The sequence below is a fragment of the Trichechus manatus genome, unplaced genomic scaffold (assembly GCF_000243295.1).
Source record: "Trichechus manatus latirostris isolate Lorelei unplaced genomic scaffold, TriManLat1.0 scaffold00029, whole genome shotgun sequence".
NCBI lineage: Eukaryota > Metazoa > Chordata > Mammalia > Sirenia > Trichechidae > Trichechus > Trichechus manatus.
The window spans coordinates 22624783-22644134 of NW_004443965.1; the positions used below are offsets into that span (position 1 = coordinate 22624783).

At 37.5% G+C, this 19352-nt stretch overlaps 2 protein-coding genes across 2 annotated transcripts in view; one reads left to right on the forward strand and one right to left on the reverse strand.

Moving 5' to 3' along the window:
- NDUFAF2 (NADH:ubiquinone oxidoreductase complex assembly factor 2) overlaps positions 1–2394 on the reverse strand; it is a 165133-nt gene extending 162739 nt beyond the window's left edge. The window contains exon 1 of the mRNA XM_023729453.1: positions 2221–2394. Coding sequence (XP_023585221.1) covers positions 2221–2347 — 127 coding nt within the window. The 5' untranslated portion in view covers positions 2348–2394. The remainder of the gene's footprint in view (positions 1–2220) is intronic.
- A 143-nt stretch (positions 2395–2537) lies between these two features.
- The window catches only part of ERCC8 (ERCC excision repair 8, CSA ubiquitin ligase complex subunit), a 57656-nt gene continuing 40841 nt past the window's right edge, over positions 2538–19352 (forward strand). Inside the window, exons 1-3 of the mRNA XM_023729454.1 lie at positions 2538–2672; positions 5782–5877; positions 18806–18907. Of these exons, the coding sequence (XP_023585222.1) occupies positions 2596–2672; positions 5782–5877; positions 18806–18907 (275 nt within the window). The 5' untranslated portion in view covers positions 2538–2595. The remainder of the gene's footprint in view (positions 2673–5781; positions 5878–18805; positions 18908–19352) is intronic.

Here is a 19352-nt window from a genome sequence, read left to right on the forward strand (position 1 = left end):
ACCAAGCCTTTCATCCTAGTCTGTGTTAGTCTGAAAGCACCACTGAAACCTGTTCACCCTGGATGACCCACTGGTATTTGAAATATTGGTGGCATAGCTTCCAGCATCATAGCAACACACAAGCCACCACAGTCCAACAAACTGACAGATGGGTGGTGGCCTAGGTATTTACCCAAAAGAGATAAAAACTTATGTTTAAACAAAAACCTGTACAAGAATGTATATGATGGCTTTCCTCACAATCACCAAAAACAACCTAAATGTCCTTGAGCTGGTGAATGGATAAACAAACCACGGTCAACCCACACAATGGAACAAACCCATTGCCATGGAGTTGATTCTGACTCACAGTAACCCTAAAGGACAGAGTAGAACTGCCCCATAGGGTTTCCAAGGAGCGGCTGGTGGATTTGAACTGCCAACCTTTTGGTCAGCAGCCAAATGCTTAACCACTGCACACCAGGGTGCCAGGTTATGAGAATGTTATCGTACATATTATGAGATGTAATAAGCCAGACTCCAAAGGCTACATGCTGTATGATTCCATTTATATATTCTGGCAAAGACAAAACAATAGGGACAGAAAACAGACCAGTAGTTGGTTACCAACGGCTCAGGATGGGGTGAGGGAATCATTAATAATGGGCACCAGGGAATTTTGGGGTGATGGAACTGTTCCATATCTTGATTGTGGTGATAGTTACTTAACTCTATGCAGTCAAAAATCATAAAACTGTACACCAAAAAGGGTCACATGTAAATCATATTTCAATAAAAAAAATCAGTATGATGTTTTGTGTATTTTTTAGTTACTGATAACTTATGGAAAAGAAATATCTTTCCCTCTATTTGCAATGTGTCAAGAAATACTTAACCACCATGCTAGTTCTGCATGTTTTGTTTTTTTTTTAATTTAAGACATATTCCCTGCCTTGCCAGAGTATAAAAGCTCATTGGGTAAACAAGTCTAAGGTATTAAAGCAAGTTACAGAAAAATCCTAGGCAAAATAATCTGAGTGATAAATCATAGGATACAGTTTATATATGCTCTATGAGGAAGTCAGGAGTACTCCTTTTGTCAGGAATTACCGGAAATGGATGGAACACAATTATGGAAAGGGTTTAGTACTTCTCAATATTATTGCCATTATTATTACCTGTAACTTTAAAGGGAGAATATTGAGACTTGAGGGGTGCAAGTATTTTGCCCGGGATCCATCAACTATGAAACGAGATTCTAACCCAAGCGTTTCTGACCTCAAAGCATGAGATCTTCTTCACTGGGATGATGAAACAACACAGGAGAGGAATCCTATGGAGCAACACCGCTCTTAGAGCCATGTACTTTAAATTGAGTTCAACGCAGTCTTGGAATGCAAACGGGTGGGAAGAAAACATGGAGCCGTGTGGGGATGTCCTTTCCACACTCTTAGGGTGTATGGACCTACTTCTGATAGCAGGTTTTTTGTTTTTTTTAATTGTACTTTAGATGAAGGTTTACAGAGCAAATTAGTTTCTCGTTAAACAATACACGTATTGTTTTGTGACACTGGCTGCCAACCTCACAACATGTCAACACTCTCTCCTTCCCAACCTTGGGTTTCCCATTCCAGCCTTCCTGTCCCCTCCTGCCTTCTCGTCCTTGCCCCTGGGCTGGTGTGCCCATTTAGTCTCGTTCTGTTTTATGGGCTTGTAGCAGATTTTGGTTGTGAGGAAGGCGATTCACGGGAGCTACGGTGCCGCTAAGATGAACAAGAAAGAGGAAAGCTGAGGCACTGAACGTACACTCCCTCAATTATACGACTCAATCATGCGTCCCAAGAGAAGCACAGGAACAAAAAAAGCCACTTCTCTGCCCTCCCTAGCCACCTTTGCTCAAAGATGTCCGAGGATTTGTCCTCGTCTACGATGCCTAACGGCAAGCACTAAAACTGAAGGGTCCTATGCAGGCCTGCATTGCTGCGTTGGGAGGGAAGGCGCTGAGACGCAGGTACAGGGGGCAGACGCGAAGCCGGGCCGCACGCAACGTAACACTACTCAGCAAAAGGCGCCTAGAGCCAGGCTGGGGCGAAGCTCGGACTCCAGAGTAAAGACGACAGCGGGGGAATGAACTCTGCGTATCCCTCCAGGTAACGTAAGTCTCACACGTGGCTTTAGTTTACGAGACGCTCTCATTTTTCCCTCAGTACCACGCAACCGCTGCCCTAGGTCCAGTCTCACCTCTCCAGTTCTTGTACTCCGGGATATAGTAGTATTTGTTCCCGAACTGGTCGGTGCCCACGTGCTGCTTCACTTCCTTTGTCAGCACTCGCCATAAGGAACTAAACAGATGCTGAGACCAACCCATGCCGTCCACCCAACACCCTGCGCAAACCGCAGCGGGATCCACCGCTACCGTAGGAGGAGCGCCCCAGGCACCGACCCCGCCCCCCGGTAGACTAGCCCTTCCTCCATGCCCAGGCTCTTCAGTAACGGCGCTGGGTATTGGTCAGATGGATTCCTTGCTGGGCCAATGGAAGACTCAGCTGTTACAGCCCCTGAGTCCGAGTTCTGTCATGGCGGCGCCCGGTACTCAAGCCGGTGCGAGGAAACGGGATGCTTGGGTTTTTATCTGCGCGACAAGTCGGTTTGGACGACCCTCTTCTCCTCCGGCGAGCGGAGTCTACACGGAGGTAAAGAATACCTTACTTTTTTCTCCAACAGGCCACTTGGAGTCCGAACAAGTGGTCGTGTTAGCCTTGCTCCAAACTTACCCGCCCCATTATCACTTTCCTCCCACCAAGCTCGACTTTGTGTTCTGCTTCTGCTCTGTGATTTGTGAAAGGAGGTACTTTTTATATACAATTTAACAGCTTGTATGGGCATGGGAGGCATCCCTGGGTTAAGCGCTTAAACGTATAAACGCTCGCTACTAGCCGAGACTGGCGGTTTGAACCCACCTAGAGGCGCCTCAGTAGAGAGGCTTGGCGATCGGCTTCTGAAAGGTCACAGTCTTGAAAACCCTATGGAGTAGTCATCATGTTTTCTCCTGTAAAATTTGCACACATGAGGTCGCTGTGAGTGGGAATCTACTCGAGTGCACCCAGCAACAACAAGGTGGATGGGTGCAAAACGGACTTAGGTGAGGACACTATGAATCTAAACGAGGATACTTTTTCATTTTACTTTATTCCTTCTCCCTCATATTACGTCCCCCAAGAAAAAAACTGCCCTCTAGAGATTCATTCATCCATTCGGGCGACATACTTAGTGAGTTCTGTGTGCAGGCAGTATTTAGAGATAGAGCATAGGCCAGGAATTGAACAAAATTCAGCGTAACTAGAGAAGAGAGTTGGAGAGCGGAAGCTATTAACAAGAGAAGAGACTGAAAAAGTAGACAGGCTAGATGAGGAAGAGCCCTGTGTGTTTGGTTAAGAGGTATGCAGAGTAAAATAAGATGACAACTATTGCATTTTGCTGTATGCTTGGAGAATGAAGTTGAGAGCCAAGTTAGGTAACTGTTGGAATTGTAATTGTCCAGAAAAGAGTTGATGGACTTCTGGGCCAGGAAGATGGCGGTCGGAATGAAGAGAGTAGAGAGACATGAAAAATATTTAACAAATAGATCAACTGGCCATAAAAATTGATTGGATGTAGTGAATGATGAAAAAAGAATCAAGAATGATTCTCAGATACATGGCTTTGAAACAGGCGGAGCAAATTTTGCAAGAGGAAACATGATAACTTTAATTTTGTCCACATTGATTTTGAGGAACCTGTCAAGATAGTTGAAGAGTGGAGGACACGGGTACATAACATTAGTTTGGTGCTCAGGAGAAATTTAAACATCTTTAATATGCTACATGAAGTCATGAGGAGGAGATGAGATTATTCAGGCACTGTTGGTAGAGTAAGAAGAAAAGCTCTTCAATGACAAAAGCCTGAGAAACAAGAAACATCAACATTAAGGTTAGGCAGGAGAGTACAAGTGAACTGAAAAGGAGTAGCTAGGGGAATACTAATCATGTGAGGGGGCATCATTTGGGGACAAGGGGATGGCAGTGTAGTTGGAAGATTGGTTACATATAGAGGACTTGATCAAATAAGTATGTTAATAATGGAATCCATGTTTTTCACTGTTGGGAAAAGGGAAGTCAAGGAAGGGATGATGGACCTTTGCCTGTATACATGTTTGTATGATAGTTTTTTTGCTTGTCACAAGAAGCACATATTACTGTTGTCCTTTGAAAAATCATCAAATAGAAAATTCTTTTTAAGAAGAAATGACAATTTCAATGGAAAAATTATAGAAGTTATTTTCTGGTGAAAACATACAAGCTCAGAAATGGCAGAGCAGAATAGTGGTCTAGAGAAAGGACATCCAAGTTTAAATGTAGCTTAGCTGTGTAGCCTGGGGCAAATTCAGGAAATGCATTTTATAATACTACCTACCACTTGGATTACCAATTATTACACTTATTATTACCTCTTACTACAGTGTCAGCAAATAGTAGCCTCTCAATTAACATTAGGTGTTATTGGTATTTATTGATCAAGGTCAGACAGCTAATAAGTGTGACACTGGATATTTGAACATTAAACTATCTTCCAGAAGAAAAAAGGCCATGAGTATCTTTAAATTCGACACTTGATAATGCTAAAATTATTTCCAAAAACTTTATTTGTACTGCTACTATCAAACTGTGTGAAAACGTCAATTTGTACCTTTTCCAGCACTTCATTGTCATTGAAAAAAAATTTTTTAATTATGGTTATTTAACAGGCCAAAAATATCTCACTTAAATAAGAATCTTTTTGATCAGTAATGAGTTTTGACATTATTCTGGTTGTTATTCGTTGCCTTTGATTCGATTCCGACTCGTGGCGACCCCATGTGTGCAGAGTAGAACTACTTCATAGGGCTTTCAAGGCTTTGATCTTTCAGAAGCAGAAGGCAAGCCTGTCTCTGGATGGGCTTGAAGTACCAACCTTTCAGCTAGTAGTTGAGTGCTTAACTATTTATGCTATCTATTTACTCTTTATTCTGGTTAAATTAATGTAAATTCTAATAATATCCAACAGACTAAGACAAATTCTAATAATTAACATTCATTAGCACATTACTATATGCTAGACATTGTAATGAGCATTTTTTTATGTATTAACTCATTTAATCGTAGTAATATCCTGACCATGATAATGATAGTTGACAGCTCTGAAATATCAGAAATTCTATTTGTCTTAATTTGTGATAGTATTTGTTAATTGTTTGTACTTATAAGTATTTAGTTGATTTTATTTCAGTGTGCTCAATTGTTGAATTAAACATAATCATTTTTTATTTCCAAGTGTTCTTTAATTAAGAAACACTTCCTGGAATTAAAAAAAAAAAACTCAAATTCTGTAATTTAAGGTTTGTCCACTAGGTGTCATCAGTTAAGTTTAAGTGTTTCGTCAAAAGATAACCAGTGCATTTTCAGAATTTAACTTTCTGTTTGTGAAAGTTTCAGGCTCTAAATCTCTTCATAGAAACTTAATAAAATAGTATTTTGAATAAAATTTAAGAAAATGCTTCAGGGAAATTACTTGCTTTAAATTGTTAATACTGTTTATATTTTAAAAGTGTATACTTTAAAAATCTAACTAAATCTAAATGCCTTTAGATGTATAATGGAAGAAGATTTAAGAATTACTTGTGATTTTTGTACTATTTGTAATTTTGGTGAAATAAGGAAATTTTTTATGCTAAATTATTTTCTAGTTTTTTTTTCCCCGCTTTTAATTTTTATATTTTTCCTGAAGGGTTTTGGGATTGGAGTTAAACAAAGACAGAGATGTTGAAAGGATCCATGGCAGCGGAATTAATACTCTTGACATTGAACCTGTTGAAGGGAGATAGTAAGTTTTTTATATAATCATTTTTCTGTCTAACTGACATACGCAAAATCTTGCTTTTTCAGATTAATTGTATAGAAGTTTTGTAAAATTTAGTAAAAATTCAAAATTGTAGCCTTTTTAGTGTGGAATTATTAATTTCAAATAAATAATGTCAAACCTACAAAATATTGCCAAATAAAAGTATTTCCAACCTACTTTATTTTAAATATATTCATTGTTAAGTCCAGAAATATTGAACTTCTTTTGAATGCAGAGCTCTTTTAAGTGCTAGGGTATGTCTTTAGGTGCTCTTTTTTATTTTTAATATTTTATTGAGTTTTTGATGAAAGTTTGCACAGCAAGTTATGTTCCCATTTAACAATTTCTTTGCAGATTATTCACTGACATTAGTTACATTTATCACAATGTGTCACATTCCTGTCAATTGTGGTGTTTGTTCGATTTCCAGTACTCTAGTTGCCTGCCCCCTTATTTTCTCATCTTTGCTTTTGAGTAATTGTTGACCTTTTGGTCTCATACAGATGGTTTTTAAGTAGAACACCGATCTAATAGCCTTTATTTTGTGTGCCACCCTGCTGTTTCTCTAAAAGTTGATCTCAAGGAGTGGGGTTGGTTCTAGGTTTAAAGAGTGTGTCAGGACGATAATCTCAGGGAGTCCTCTGTTCTCTATTGTTCCAGTCTGTCTGGCTGTTTTGTTTTGTTTTGTTTTTTAATTTGAGTTCTGCTCTGCATTTTCCTCCCAGTCTATCCAGAACCATCTGTTGTGACCCCAGTCAGAACAATCGGTGGTGGTAACTGGGCACCATCTAGTTCTTTTTGTCTCGGGGTAAATGAGGTCGTGGCTCGTGTAGACTTGTTTCTTCTCTGAACTTTTGGTTACCTTCTTACTGTTTTGCTCCTGGCAAGTAGAGACCAGTAGTTGTGTCTTAGATGGCTGCTCACAAGCTTTAAAGACCCCAAAGGCTACTCACTTCTCTAGGATGCAGACCATGATTTTTGTGAACTATATTATGCCAATTGACTGAGTTGTCCCATGAGACTATGGTCCTGAGCTTTCAAACCCAGAAAACCAATCTTAGAAGGTGTTTGATTATGTCTGAAGCGTATCCGCATTTATGTCTTCAATGAATATATGTGCCTACACCTACAAATTTGTGTTTACATGTACCTATAGATACTTATCTTTGTTCTCACATATGTTACACCTGTCCTTACCTGTATACCAACATACCTGTACCAATCCATATGTTTTCAAACACTTATTTTTCCTTTGGTTGTGCTGTGCTCACTACATCCACATTGGGTGCCACTTTTCCTATCACTAAAGAAAACAAGCCTCTACGATACTTTCCCCTCCCTCCCTCCCTGGTAACTACCAGTGAACACTGGTCTCTATATGCTTGACTTATTTCATTTAGCATTATGCCCTTCAGGTCATCCATGTTATAATACATTTCATGGACCCATCATTGTTCTTTATGGTTGTATAGTGTTCCATTGTATATGTGTATCACAATTTGCTTATACATTCATCTGTTGATGGACACTTCAGTTGTGTCCATTTATTTGCTATTGTGAATAAAGCAGCAATGAACATAGGTATGCACATGTCTGTTCGTGTCATTATTTTTAGTTCTCTAGAGTATATACAGGAGCCCTGGTAGTGCAGCCGTTAAAGTGCTCAACTGCCAAGCAAAAGGTCAGCAGTTTGAACCCACCAGCCGCTCCGCGGGAGAAAGATGTAACAGCCTGCTTCTGTAAAGATTTACAGCTTTGGAAACCTTATTGGGCAGTTTTACTCTGTCCTATAGGATCACTATGAGTAACAATCAACTGGATGGCAGTGGGTTTTGTTTGGTTTAGTATATATACCTAGGAGTGGGATTGCTGGATCATAGGGTAGTTCTGTTTCTAGTTTTTTGAGAAAGTTCCATGCTGTTTTCCATAGTGGTTGTAGCATTGTACAGTCCCACAAGCGATGGATAAGGGTTCCAATCTCCCCATCTCCTCGCAAACATTTGTTGTTTGTTATCTGTGTTATTGTTTTAAATATGTGCCATTTTATCCAGGGTAAGATGATATCTCATTGTATTTTTGATTTGCTTCTCTCTAATGGCTAATGATCATGAACATCTTTTCATACATTTGTTGGCTGCTTGGATGTCCTCTTTGGTAAAGCTTCTGTTCGTGTCCTTTGCCCATTTTGTGATTTGGTTTGCCTTCTTATTGTTGACTTATTGCAGTTTTCTATAGATATTAGAGATTGGACCGTTATATTGGATAAGTCATTTCTGAAGATTTTTCCCAGTCTGTAGGTTGTCTATTTACTTTTTTAATAAAGTCTTTTGATGAGCATAAGTTTTTTATTTTTATGAGGTCCCATTTGTCTATTTTGTCTTCTTCTATTCATGTATTTGTTATATTTGTTATCCTATTTTTACAAAAGATTAGATCCCATATTTTTCTCTCTGTTTTCTTCTAGGAATTTTTTGGTTTTAGGTTTAACATTTAGGCCTTTGATCTATTTGGAGTTAATTTTCATGTATGGTGTGAGGTATGGGTTCTGTTTCATTTTTCTGCAGGTGGATATCGAGTTTTCCCAGCACCATTTATTAAAGAGACTATTTCTGCTCCACTGAATGAACTTTGACAAATCAGTTGTCTGTAGATGGCTGGGTTTAATTCTGGGTTCTCAGTTCTGTTCCACTGATGATATGTCTACGGTTGAACCAATGTCAGGCTGTTTTGATTACAGTAGCTGTATAGTATGTTTTGATAACGGGGAGTGTGAGGCCTCCTGCTTTGTTCTTTTTCTTCAATGTTGCTTTGGCTATTTGAGGTTTCTTTCCTTTCCATATGAAGTTGGCCATTAGTTTTTCCATTTCAGTAAAGAATGTTGTTGGAATTTGTGTCAGGATTGCATTGTATCTGTAGATCACTTTAGGTAGAATTGACATTTTCAATGTATTAAGTCTTCAAATCTGTGAGTATGGGACGTCTTTCCATTTTTGTAGGTCTCTTCTAGTCTCTTGTACTAGTGTTTCATAATTTTCATTGTATAAGTCTTTTATGTCCCTGGTTAGGTTAATTCCTAGATATTTTATCGATTTGGGGGCTGTTGCAAATGGTTTTGTTTTCTTGATTTCTTTGTTTACAGTACTCTTTGTTAGTGTAGAGGAACCCAACTGATTTTTATGAGTTGATCTTGTACCCTGCAACATTTTTAAATTCTTTTATTAGTTCCAGCAGTTTTCTTGTGGAATCTTTAGGGTCTTCTATGTATAGGATCATGTCATCTGCAAATAGAGATAATTTTGCTTCTTCCTTTTCACTTCGGATACCATTAATTCCTATTGCTCTGGCTAGGATTTCTAGTACAATGTTCAGTAGGAATGGTGATAATGGGCATCCTTGTCTTGTCCCTTCTCAAAGGAAAACCTCTTAGTCTTTCTCTGTTGAATATAATGACTGTTGGTTTTGCATTTAAGCCCTCAATTATGTTGAGAAATTTCCCTTCTAGTCTTATTTTGCTGAGAGTTTTTATCAGGAAAGGAAGATCCCTCCCTCCCCCAGTAATTTTTTTTTTTATTGTATTTTAGATGAAGGTTTACAGAACAAACTAGCTTGTCATTAAACAATTGGTACACATATCATTTTGTGACATTGGTTACTAACCCCACGACATGTCAACAGTCTCCTTTCTCGGCCTTGGGTTCCCTATTACCATCTTTCCTGTTCCTCCTGCCTTCTAGTGCTTGACTTCATTATTGAGCTAAAAGGGTGTCTGGGGGCCATACTCTCAGAGTTTCTCCAGTCTCTGTCAGGTCAGTAAGTCTGGTCTTTTTTGTGGGCTCAAATTTTGTTCTACATTTTTATCCAGCTGTGTCTAGATCCCTCTGTTGGGATCCCTGTCAGAGCAGTCAGTGGTGGTAGCTGGGCACCATCTAGTTGTGCTGGACTCAGTCTGGTGGAGGCTGTGGTAGTTGTAGTGAAAGGGAGTTGAATTTTATCGAATGCCTTTTCTGTATCACTTGACATGATCATATGGTTCTTTTCCTTTGTATGATTTGTGTGGTGAATTACATTGATTGATTTTCTCATGTTGAACCACCCTGATATGAATCATATTTGATCATGGTGTAAGTTTTTTTTTTTTTTTGATATGTTACTAAAGCCTGTTGGCTAGAATTTTTTTGAAGTTTTTCGCATCTATGTTCATAAGGGATATTGGTCTGTAATTTTCTTTTTTGGTATGTCTTTGCCTGGTTTATGTGTCAGGGTTATGCTGACTCCATAGAAAGAGTTCAGTAGTGTTCCTCCTCTTCTGTGTTTTTTAAAAGATTGAGTAGAAATGGTGTCAACTCTTCTCTGAATGTTTGGTAGAATTCGCCAGTGTAGCCATCTGTTCCTGGACTTTTTGTTCTTGTTGGAAGTTTTTTTATGACATCTTCAATCTGTTCTCTTGTAATGGTTCTGTTTAAATTTTCTACCTCTGTTTGTGTTAAGTTTGGATAGGTACTGTGTTTCTTGGAATTTGTCCATTTCATCTAGGTTTTCAAATTTGGTGGAGTACAGTTTTTCATAGTAAACAGTTACGATCTTCTTTATTTCTGTTGGATCGGTTGTAATGTCACCAATTTCATTTCTTAATTTGGGTATTTGCCTCTTCTGGTTTTTTTTCTTTTGTGAACCTAGCCAGTGGTTTGTCTCTATCAATGATTCTTTCAAAGAACCAACTTCTGGGTTTTTTTTTTATTCTTTCTATTGTTATTGTTTTCTATTTTGTTTATTTCTGCCCTGATCTTTATTATTTCCTTTTTTCTGGTAGTTTTTGCCTTCTTTTGCTCTTCTTTTCTATTTATTCAAGTTGTTGGTTTGTGTTAATGATTTTGGATCTTTCTTCTTTTTTAATGTAGGTATTTATTGCTATGAATTTCCCTCTGAGTACTGCTTTTTCCATGTCCCAAAGGTTTTGATATGTTTGTGTTTTCATTTTCCTTTGATTCTAGGAATTTTTATTCCACTTTTGTTTCTTTCTATGTCCCAATAGTTTTTTAGTAGTGTATTATTTAGTAAGGTTTTGATATGTTGTGTTTTCATTTTCATTTGATTCTAGCAATATTTTAATTTCACTTTTGATTTTTTCTAACCCAATAGTTTTTTAGTAAGGTATTATTTAGTTGCCATATATTTGGTTTTTTGCTTCCTTATTTTTTTCTGTTGTTGATTTCTAGGTTCATACTGTTACGATCAAAGAAGATGCTTTGTTTGATTTCAATCTTTTTAAATTTTTTCAGACTTTTTTGTGACCTAGCATATAGTCTATTCTGGAAAATGATGCATGTGCACTAGAGAAAATTGTGTATTGTTCTGATGCTGGGTGGAGTGATCTATATATGTCAGGTCCAGTTGGCTCATGGTTTTATTTAACTTCTCAGTGTCCTAGTGATCTTCTTTTTAGATATTCTGTCTGTAATTGAATGTGGTGTGTTCAAGTTCCCTACTATTATTGTGGAGTGGTCTGTTTCCCCTTTCATATTAGTCAGTATTTGTTTCATGTATCTTGGAGCATTGCGGTTAGGCACGTATATATTTATAATTTTTCTGTTTTCTTTCTGGATTGACTTTTTTATTATTATGTAATATTCTTTATCTCTTTAATAGATTTTGATTTAAAGTCTATTTTATCTGATATCAATATGGCCACCCCTGCTCTTTTTTGTTTACTGGTTGCATGGAATACTTTTCTCCATCCTTTTATTTTCAGTCTTTTTTTTTGAGCCCTGGTGGAACAGTGGTTAAGAATTTGGCTGCTAACCATAAGGTCGGCAGTTGGAATCCACCAGCTGCTCCTTGGAAACCCTATTGGGCAGTTCTATTCTGTCCTATAGAATCGCTATGAGTCAGAATCGACTCAACAGCACCGGGTTTAGTTTGGGTTTTTTTGTGTCCTTATGTCTAAAATGTGTTTCATGTAGATAGCAAAAGGATGGATCATGTTTCTGTATCCATTCTTCCAGTCTGCCTTTTGCATGGGGCATTTAGACCATTTACAGTTAAGGTTATTACTGAAAATGAAGTTATCTACCTCTCTCATTTTGCTATTTGTTTTTTGAGTGTTTCATATCTTATTTGTTTTTTTTAATTCTGATTTTGTTTGTATTTGACTGTTTTCTTGTGATGAGCTTTTTTTGCTTTCTTCCTTTTTTTCTCCAGAATGCTTTTTCTTGGTGATTTCTTAGTGGTTACCACATATATTACATTACACAACGTACAATTGCAACAACATTTAACATATGAACAACAGTTAACATACAACCTTAACATAATAAATATATTCTTAATATGATCCTCTTTCTGCCATTTCTGTTGGTGTGTCTCCATTAACATCAGTATACAACCTATATTTGATAAGTTTATTTTGTACTTATTTCTTACAAGCTTGATGTTGTATTGCTTGAGGGATGTAATTATTGAGTTTATACCCTGAAAATATCATATACTTGGTCCTTAATGATTGCTCGTGCTGTTGCCTTTTTAGAGATCTCTCTTTCTCTCTCTTGTTTTTTTATTTACTTATTTTATTCCCACATATAGTTACTAGTATTTATTTAATGCTCTTCCCTTTCCATTTGGAGTATTCCCTTGAGTAATACTTGCAAAGCTGGTCTGGTAGTAGCAAATTCCCAGAGCTTCTGTTTGTTTGGGAATGTCATGATTTCCTCTCATTTTTGAATGACAACTTTGCTGGGTAAAGAATTCTTGGTTGGCAACTGTTTTTGTTAAGTATTTTATATATGTTGCTCCATTGTTTTCTGACTTCTAGAGTTTCTGGGGAGAAATCTGCATTGATTCTTAGGAAAGACACTTTGTATGTTAATTGCATTTTTCTCTTGCTGCTTTCAGAATTCACTCCTTGTCTTTGGTTTTCAAGAATTTTATTAGGATATGGCATGGACTTCATCTTTTTGTGTTTCTTCTAATTGGGGTTTGTGTAGCTTCCTGTATTTGCAGGCTTGTTTCTCTGTTCAGGTCTGCGAAATTCTCTCTGATTGTCTCTTGGAAAAAAATTGTTCTGTGCTTTTATTGTTGTCCTGGTGCTCTGAGATTCCAATAATTCTAATTTTAGATTTCTTAATTGAATCCCATATTTCCATTTGTGTTTGTTCACTTCTCTTTGTTCACTTGTTTCTCTTGTGTCTTCATAAGTTCAGTTATTTTGTCTTCTAGTTCATGTATTCTATCTTCTATGTGTTCAACTCTGTTGTTAAGTGTCTTTTTCTAATCTGGTTGCTTTATTCTTCGGTTCCAGTAGTTCTCTTTGTTTTTGTTTGTTTATTTTGTTTTTTCAATTTCCTTGTTGAGTCTCACATTTTATTCCTCCATTTGTTTCCTGATCTCCGCTAGTTTGTTTTCTGTGTGTTTTTTGCTTTCTTTAAACATATTTAGCACCATAGTCTGAAAAATTATCATTTTTTTCTTTTAGGCTGGCCTCTTTAGGAGGAATTTTCTCTTCATGTTTTTCTTTCTACTGATCCTTGTGAATTTGTGTGTTTTACTTATTTTTGTTGGACTTGAGCCATTTGTTATTATTATTATACTTTAAATTTTGTATTCTGGTTTATGTGGGAAAATTTTCTGATTGGACAGCCTAGTGACACAGTGGCCAAGTGCCCGGCTGCTGACCAGAAAGCCCAAACCCACACCTACCAACCACTCCACAAAGACTCACAGCCCTGGAAACCCCACGGGGCGGCTCCACTCTGCCCCACAGGGTCACTATGAGTCAGAATCAACCCAGCAGCGGTGGGCTTGGTGTCTTCTCCTGAGAACTGCTAGGGGACATTCTATCTTTAGATTTTTTTTTTCAGTACTGATTCAGGAGTTCTGGGTGTTTTATCTCTAAAATTCAATACACATGTGTGGGCGGGGGGGTAGGTTTTAGCTGGTGGCAGACGCTGATGTACACAGTGGGGCTCGACTTCCCTGTGATGAAGATGGGGGTTCTCTATGTCTTTCCTTCATGGGCGCCCCTGCACAGGCTGTCCCATAGTGTCTCACTGTGGACAGGAAGCCAGCCGTTTCCCTCTGTGTTGCCCGTCCATCCAAAGTATTCCCCTTGCTTTGTTGCCCCTGCAGTTCCTCCTAGTCTTAGTGCCTGTCCATCTTGGGCCACAGTTAGAGTCAACAGTACTCTCTCAGAGTGCCACAGTCTCCCTTCACCCCCTCCCAATTGCTTAGCAAACTCCCACAGCCAATCAGGCTACAGCTACGTCAGATTAGCTCCCTTTCTGTGTTCCTTGTTTGGGTGTTACTCAGCCCCATCCCAAAATGGCTGCAATGAGCAAGTGCTCCAGATGTTAGCAGGTAGATTCTCCCAGCTTCTGTGCCATCCCCGCTCCTCCTTTCCCCTGCTTCTGGGCTCACTCCAACACTCCAACATCTCAGCTGCCATCCAGAGTCCTGAGATCTTAATCTGTGCTTGTTTTTATTCATTGTTCAATGATTAGTTGCTGGGGGAGTAAATGTGAGCATCCACTCACTTTACCATCTTTCTCTGCCCTCCTAGATGTTCTTTTTAAAACATAATTGCTACTCTTAAGGCATCTAATGGGAAAACAGATATAAAAAGCAGAGATATCATTTGGAGATTTAAGTGTGAAGGAAGCCAAACTTGTATTTGAGTTTCTCCAGGCTCTACCACTTACCGGTTGTGTTACTTGGGGCAATTTACCTAACATTTCTAATTCCCAGAGCCTTATCTAGACAGTGGGAAAAATACTACCTTCCTGACAAATTTGTTGTGAGGATTAATTGACATAATGCACATAAATGATCAGCACAGGACCTGGCACATCATAAATGGTTGCTACCCCTACGGCTACTGTTAATGAAAAGCAGCATCACATATACTTTTGCCCCTTTCATCCATTCTCCACGCAACAGCTGAAGTTTTTTTGAGAAATGCAAATCTGAAAATGTCATTCCCCTACTTAAAACTTGCCATGGCCCTACATTGCTTTTACAATAAAGTTCAAAATCCTTCATGTGGTCTATAATTAGACCAAGTGTAAAAGTAGGTAAAAAAATAAAAAAAGGCAGTTTGCCTGGGACAGTCCTGGTTTAGCCCCACTGCCTCAGTGTCATGTCATGTTTAGTATTTGCTCCCATATTTTTTATTTTATAATGAAGTTGTATAATTTTAATTTTTTACATTGAAATAAGCCAGGGTTGGCTTATTTCATGACCTGCTTCTGCATGGTCTTGTCTAGTAGTGTATAAGAAACATACGTAGTGAACAGAATTCTCACTTTAAGGCATGGTTAAATCTAAAAGATGGCCAGCGATAATTCTCTTCTCCTGACTTTTTCCAGGCCCAATATAACACCTCCCATTCAGCAATAGCTGTGGGGCACTCACTTATAAAATGTAAGCAGACATGAGGGATAGCTGATTGTTTTTTTTTGTTTTGGGTGCTGGTGGGAAAAGTATTAAATACTGCTACCCCACCAAACCCAGCCATTTGATGTAGTGGTCAGTTGTATGACCTGTGAAGTACATGAAGCCAGTTGGCAGAGTCAGTGAGAAATTATAGATTAGGTGTACATGAAATATGCTTTAAAAATACAAGCTAAGGAATCTTGTCATAAGAGAAAATCCTGAAGGCTCTTGGTACAGTTGTTTTACCATTTATCGCCTGGTAAAAGCTATAACTATTTCATTGTTTGTAACACTTTTAATTTGCATTTAATTCTTTTGGTAGCAAAAAGAAATATAAAAACAAAAATGTATGTTTAGTGGAAAATAAAAATTTGATTTTCTTCTTAAGAAAATTAACCCATGTATAACTTGCTCAAAATACTATTATATTTACCTTCCACCATGAGAACTATAATGATATCACTGAACTCAGAATGAAAAGCATAATATACAAATCTGGTAAAGAAGCACTTATTTGCAAAGTTAGTTGTTACTCTTAGGCTGCCCGAAAATTACAGTTCTATAAATGCATAAGGTGCATTTGTATAATCACTCTGTGAAACTTGAATATTCTTTTATATCTTCTAAATTAATTCGATTCTTCTTGATATCAAGTATTCGTATAGAAACATGAAGCCTTATCTTTTAATAAGTTGACTCTGATGAAAAAACAATAGCTTCACAAACAGTTAAAATGATGTCAGTTTTATACCAGTGTGAGCAGATACTTCAAATAGTAAGTCAGTTAATTTCAATAATGGTTCAATTTTTCTTGGAAGCCATTCTATCAAAGGTGAAATATCTAACATTATTGTAAATACCATTGTAAATCCAGTTAAAAAGTTTAATATTGGTAATAAAATTATTTGTTTTTACATTGGTAATACATATACAGTGGCATGGTAGAAACAGTATTCCACAGTTAAAATATAAAGCAGAAATATTTTTATAATTGATTGTAGTGTATAAGAAACTGTGTCCAAACACCCTGTAATACTTTATCAGTTAAATTTAAAGTAACTAAACAACAAAATTTTTGTAATGAAGCTGATGTTGAATTAAAAAAGAAAAAATCTCTGCATGGCGTTACTTGCTGCCCATCAATAAAGTTTTAGAATTATTTGAGCTTTTGAAAAACTACTTTTAAGTTAAAATAATTTTTCTACAAATTGGTATCAATTTAAAAAAAAAAAAAGGAGTCTATAATTAGTGCTACTCAGGCATGTCATTCATTCATGAACTCTTTGTAACTGATTCCCAACAAGATAAGGAGCTTATAGTAATGCAAATTTACTATGTCACTATGCATACAGTTTAGATGAGCTGAGATTGTTTTAAATTTTTTTTATTGTTGTATTTTAAATGAAGTTTACATTTCAAGTTAGTCTCCCATACAAAAATTTATACATACGTTGTTATGTGACCCTAATTGCTCTCCCCATACTGCAACATCACACTCCTCCTTTCTACCCCTGATTCCCCATGTCCGTTCAACCAGCTCCTAACCGTCTCTGCCTTCCCATCTCACCTCCGGACAGAAGCTGCCCGTTTAGTCTTTTGTATCTACTTGAGCTAAGAGGCACACTTTTCACGAGTATCACTTCATGTCCCACAGTCCAGTCCAATCCCTGTCTGAAGAGTTGGCCTCGGAAATTGTTTTCGTTCTGGGCTGATAGAGAATCCAGGGGCCATGCTTTCCAGGGTTCTTCCAGTCTCAGTCAGACCATTAAGTCTGGTCTTCTTACTAGAATTTAAATTCTGCACCCACCTTTCTCCTGCTTCATCAGGGACTCTCTGTTGTGTTCCCTGTCAGGGCGGTCATTGGTGGTAGCTGGGCACCGTCTAGTTCTTCTGGTCTCAGGCTGATGAAGTCTCTGGTTTATGTGGCCCTTTCTGTCTCTTTGGCTAATACTTTCCTTGTGTCTTTGGTGTTCTTCATTCTCCTTTACTCCAGGTGGTTGGGACCAATTGATGCATGTTAGATGGCCGCTTGCAAGCTTTTAGGACCCCAGATGCCATGAGCTGAGGTTTTTTTTTTGTAGCAAGACTTTCTCAGTGAAGAAGGATGTGAGTTTATTTCTGGCACAGGCTCCTTTTCTTGTCATGGACAGGCACTTTGAGTAGCACTGTTGTACATTTAATTATATTTTTTTCAAAATCAGATGGAAATTTTTAATCAAAGTTTCTAATGAATGAAATACCAAACCTTCAGTTTAGGGGTACATTCTGGGAAGATGACAATGGCAGCATAGTTTTTAAACTTCTTCAAATCTTCTATTAAAACAAAAAGAAACTAAAGATAGCAAAATCAAAAACCAGTGTATAACACTTGTAACAAAACTAGATAATGAGGTATCCTCACAAACCCCAAAATGGGGATGAATGGGAACAAATCACTGATAACACATTCCTTCTCTCACTTCCTAGAATGGGTCCTCACAGTTTTTACCACTGCCTGAATTGTTACTTTCCTGCCTGTCTGGCTAACTGCTATTCCTCCTTCAGATGCTATCTTAAATATTACAAACAAGGAAGCTTTACCTGAATCCTCAAACTGGAATAAAAATAGATTGATATAGCAGTGATCACAATTACAACAATTTGTGTGGGCATATATATTGGTGGCACAGTGGTTAAGAGCTCGGCTGCTAACCAAAAGGTCAGCAGTTCGAATCCACCAGCCGCTCCTTAGAAACCCTATGAGGCAGTTCTACTCTGTCCTATAGGGTCGCTATGAGTTGGAATCGACTCAACAGCAGCAGGTTTGGTTTTTTAGGGTATATACTATGTCTGTTTTCCCTAGTAGATTGTAAGACAGGGCCACGCCTGTCTTGTTCACAGTTACATCCACTCCTTTTAACAGAATGCCTAAAATATTATAGGTGCTCAGTTAAAGTTGAATGAATAAATAGGAATCTAACGTTCATTGGTCCTCTACTTCTTACTAGGCACTATAAAAGACACCACATAACTTTTATTTTCACATTAACTTTGTGATTTAGGTGAAAATGGTCTCCTTTTACAGTTGATGAAAGTTCAGACAGGTGAAGTAACTTACCCAGGGTCAGATAGCTGGTCGCAGTAATAGCTGGTCTGTATTATTTCATTTTCATTTATCACAATTACAATTAGGACGTTTAAAATCATTGTGTAACATTTTACCTTCTTAAGTAAGAAATATCTTTGCTGTCTTGTTTCAACCATCCTTTCTTTTTGGAATCACAAAGGTTAAATTTTAAACGATCACTGATTGAAGTTTGCTGTATTCATTTTTTCTAAAATTAGGAAATGTAGTTTATTGACATCTGTATTAATGAGGATTTACTCTGTATTTATGGACTTAATGGGCCTGGGTATTTGCAGACCAATAATTTTCAGGAATATGCAATCATCATAAATAAATGGGCTATATAAAATGTTAAATTAATGCCAACTCTTTTATTATCAGTATGTTATCAGGTGGTTCAGATGGTGTGATTGTACTTTATGACCTTGAAAACTCCAGCGGACAACCTTATTACACATGTAAAGCAGTGTGTTCCGTTGGCAGGTGTGTATTAAAAATGTAATTCATGAATTTGTAAACAGTTGAGTGGTTTTTATATCAAATGCAAAACATGAAAATAGCAGTAGTATGAATGGCTCAGACAGATTGTTGAAATTACATGTTTACATGGGTATCCCTTGATATTATCTTGAAAATAATAAATTTAGGTATAGCTGTTCTTAACATGTGACTTCCCCAGAACAACTTTGATATCAATTTTCAAAACATTTTATTTAAAGACTTGATTATGTCCTTTTTGTTCTGTATTTACATAGCACAACTCAGTAACTAATTACAGTTTTTAGTACCACTTAGTATAAGATTCATTTATGAGTCTTTTAGCTAGTAATAAACACTATCTAAATTAGATTTTCCAACTGATATTAATAAAAGAAAGATTAAGGGCTAGATGTAATAGTCCTCCCTCCCTCCCTCTCTCCGTCTCTCC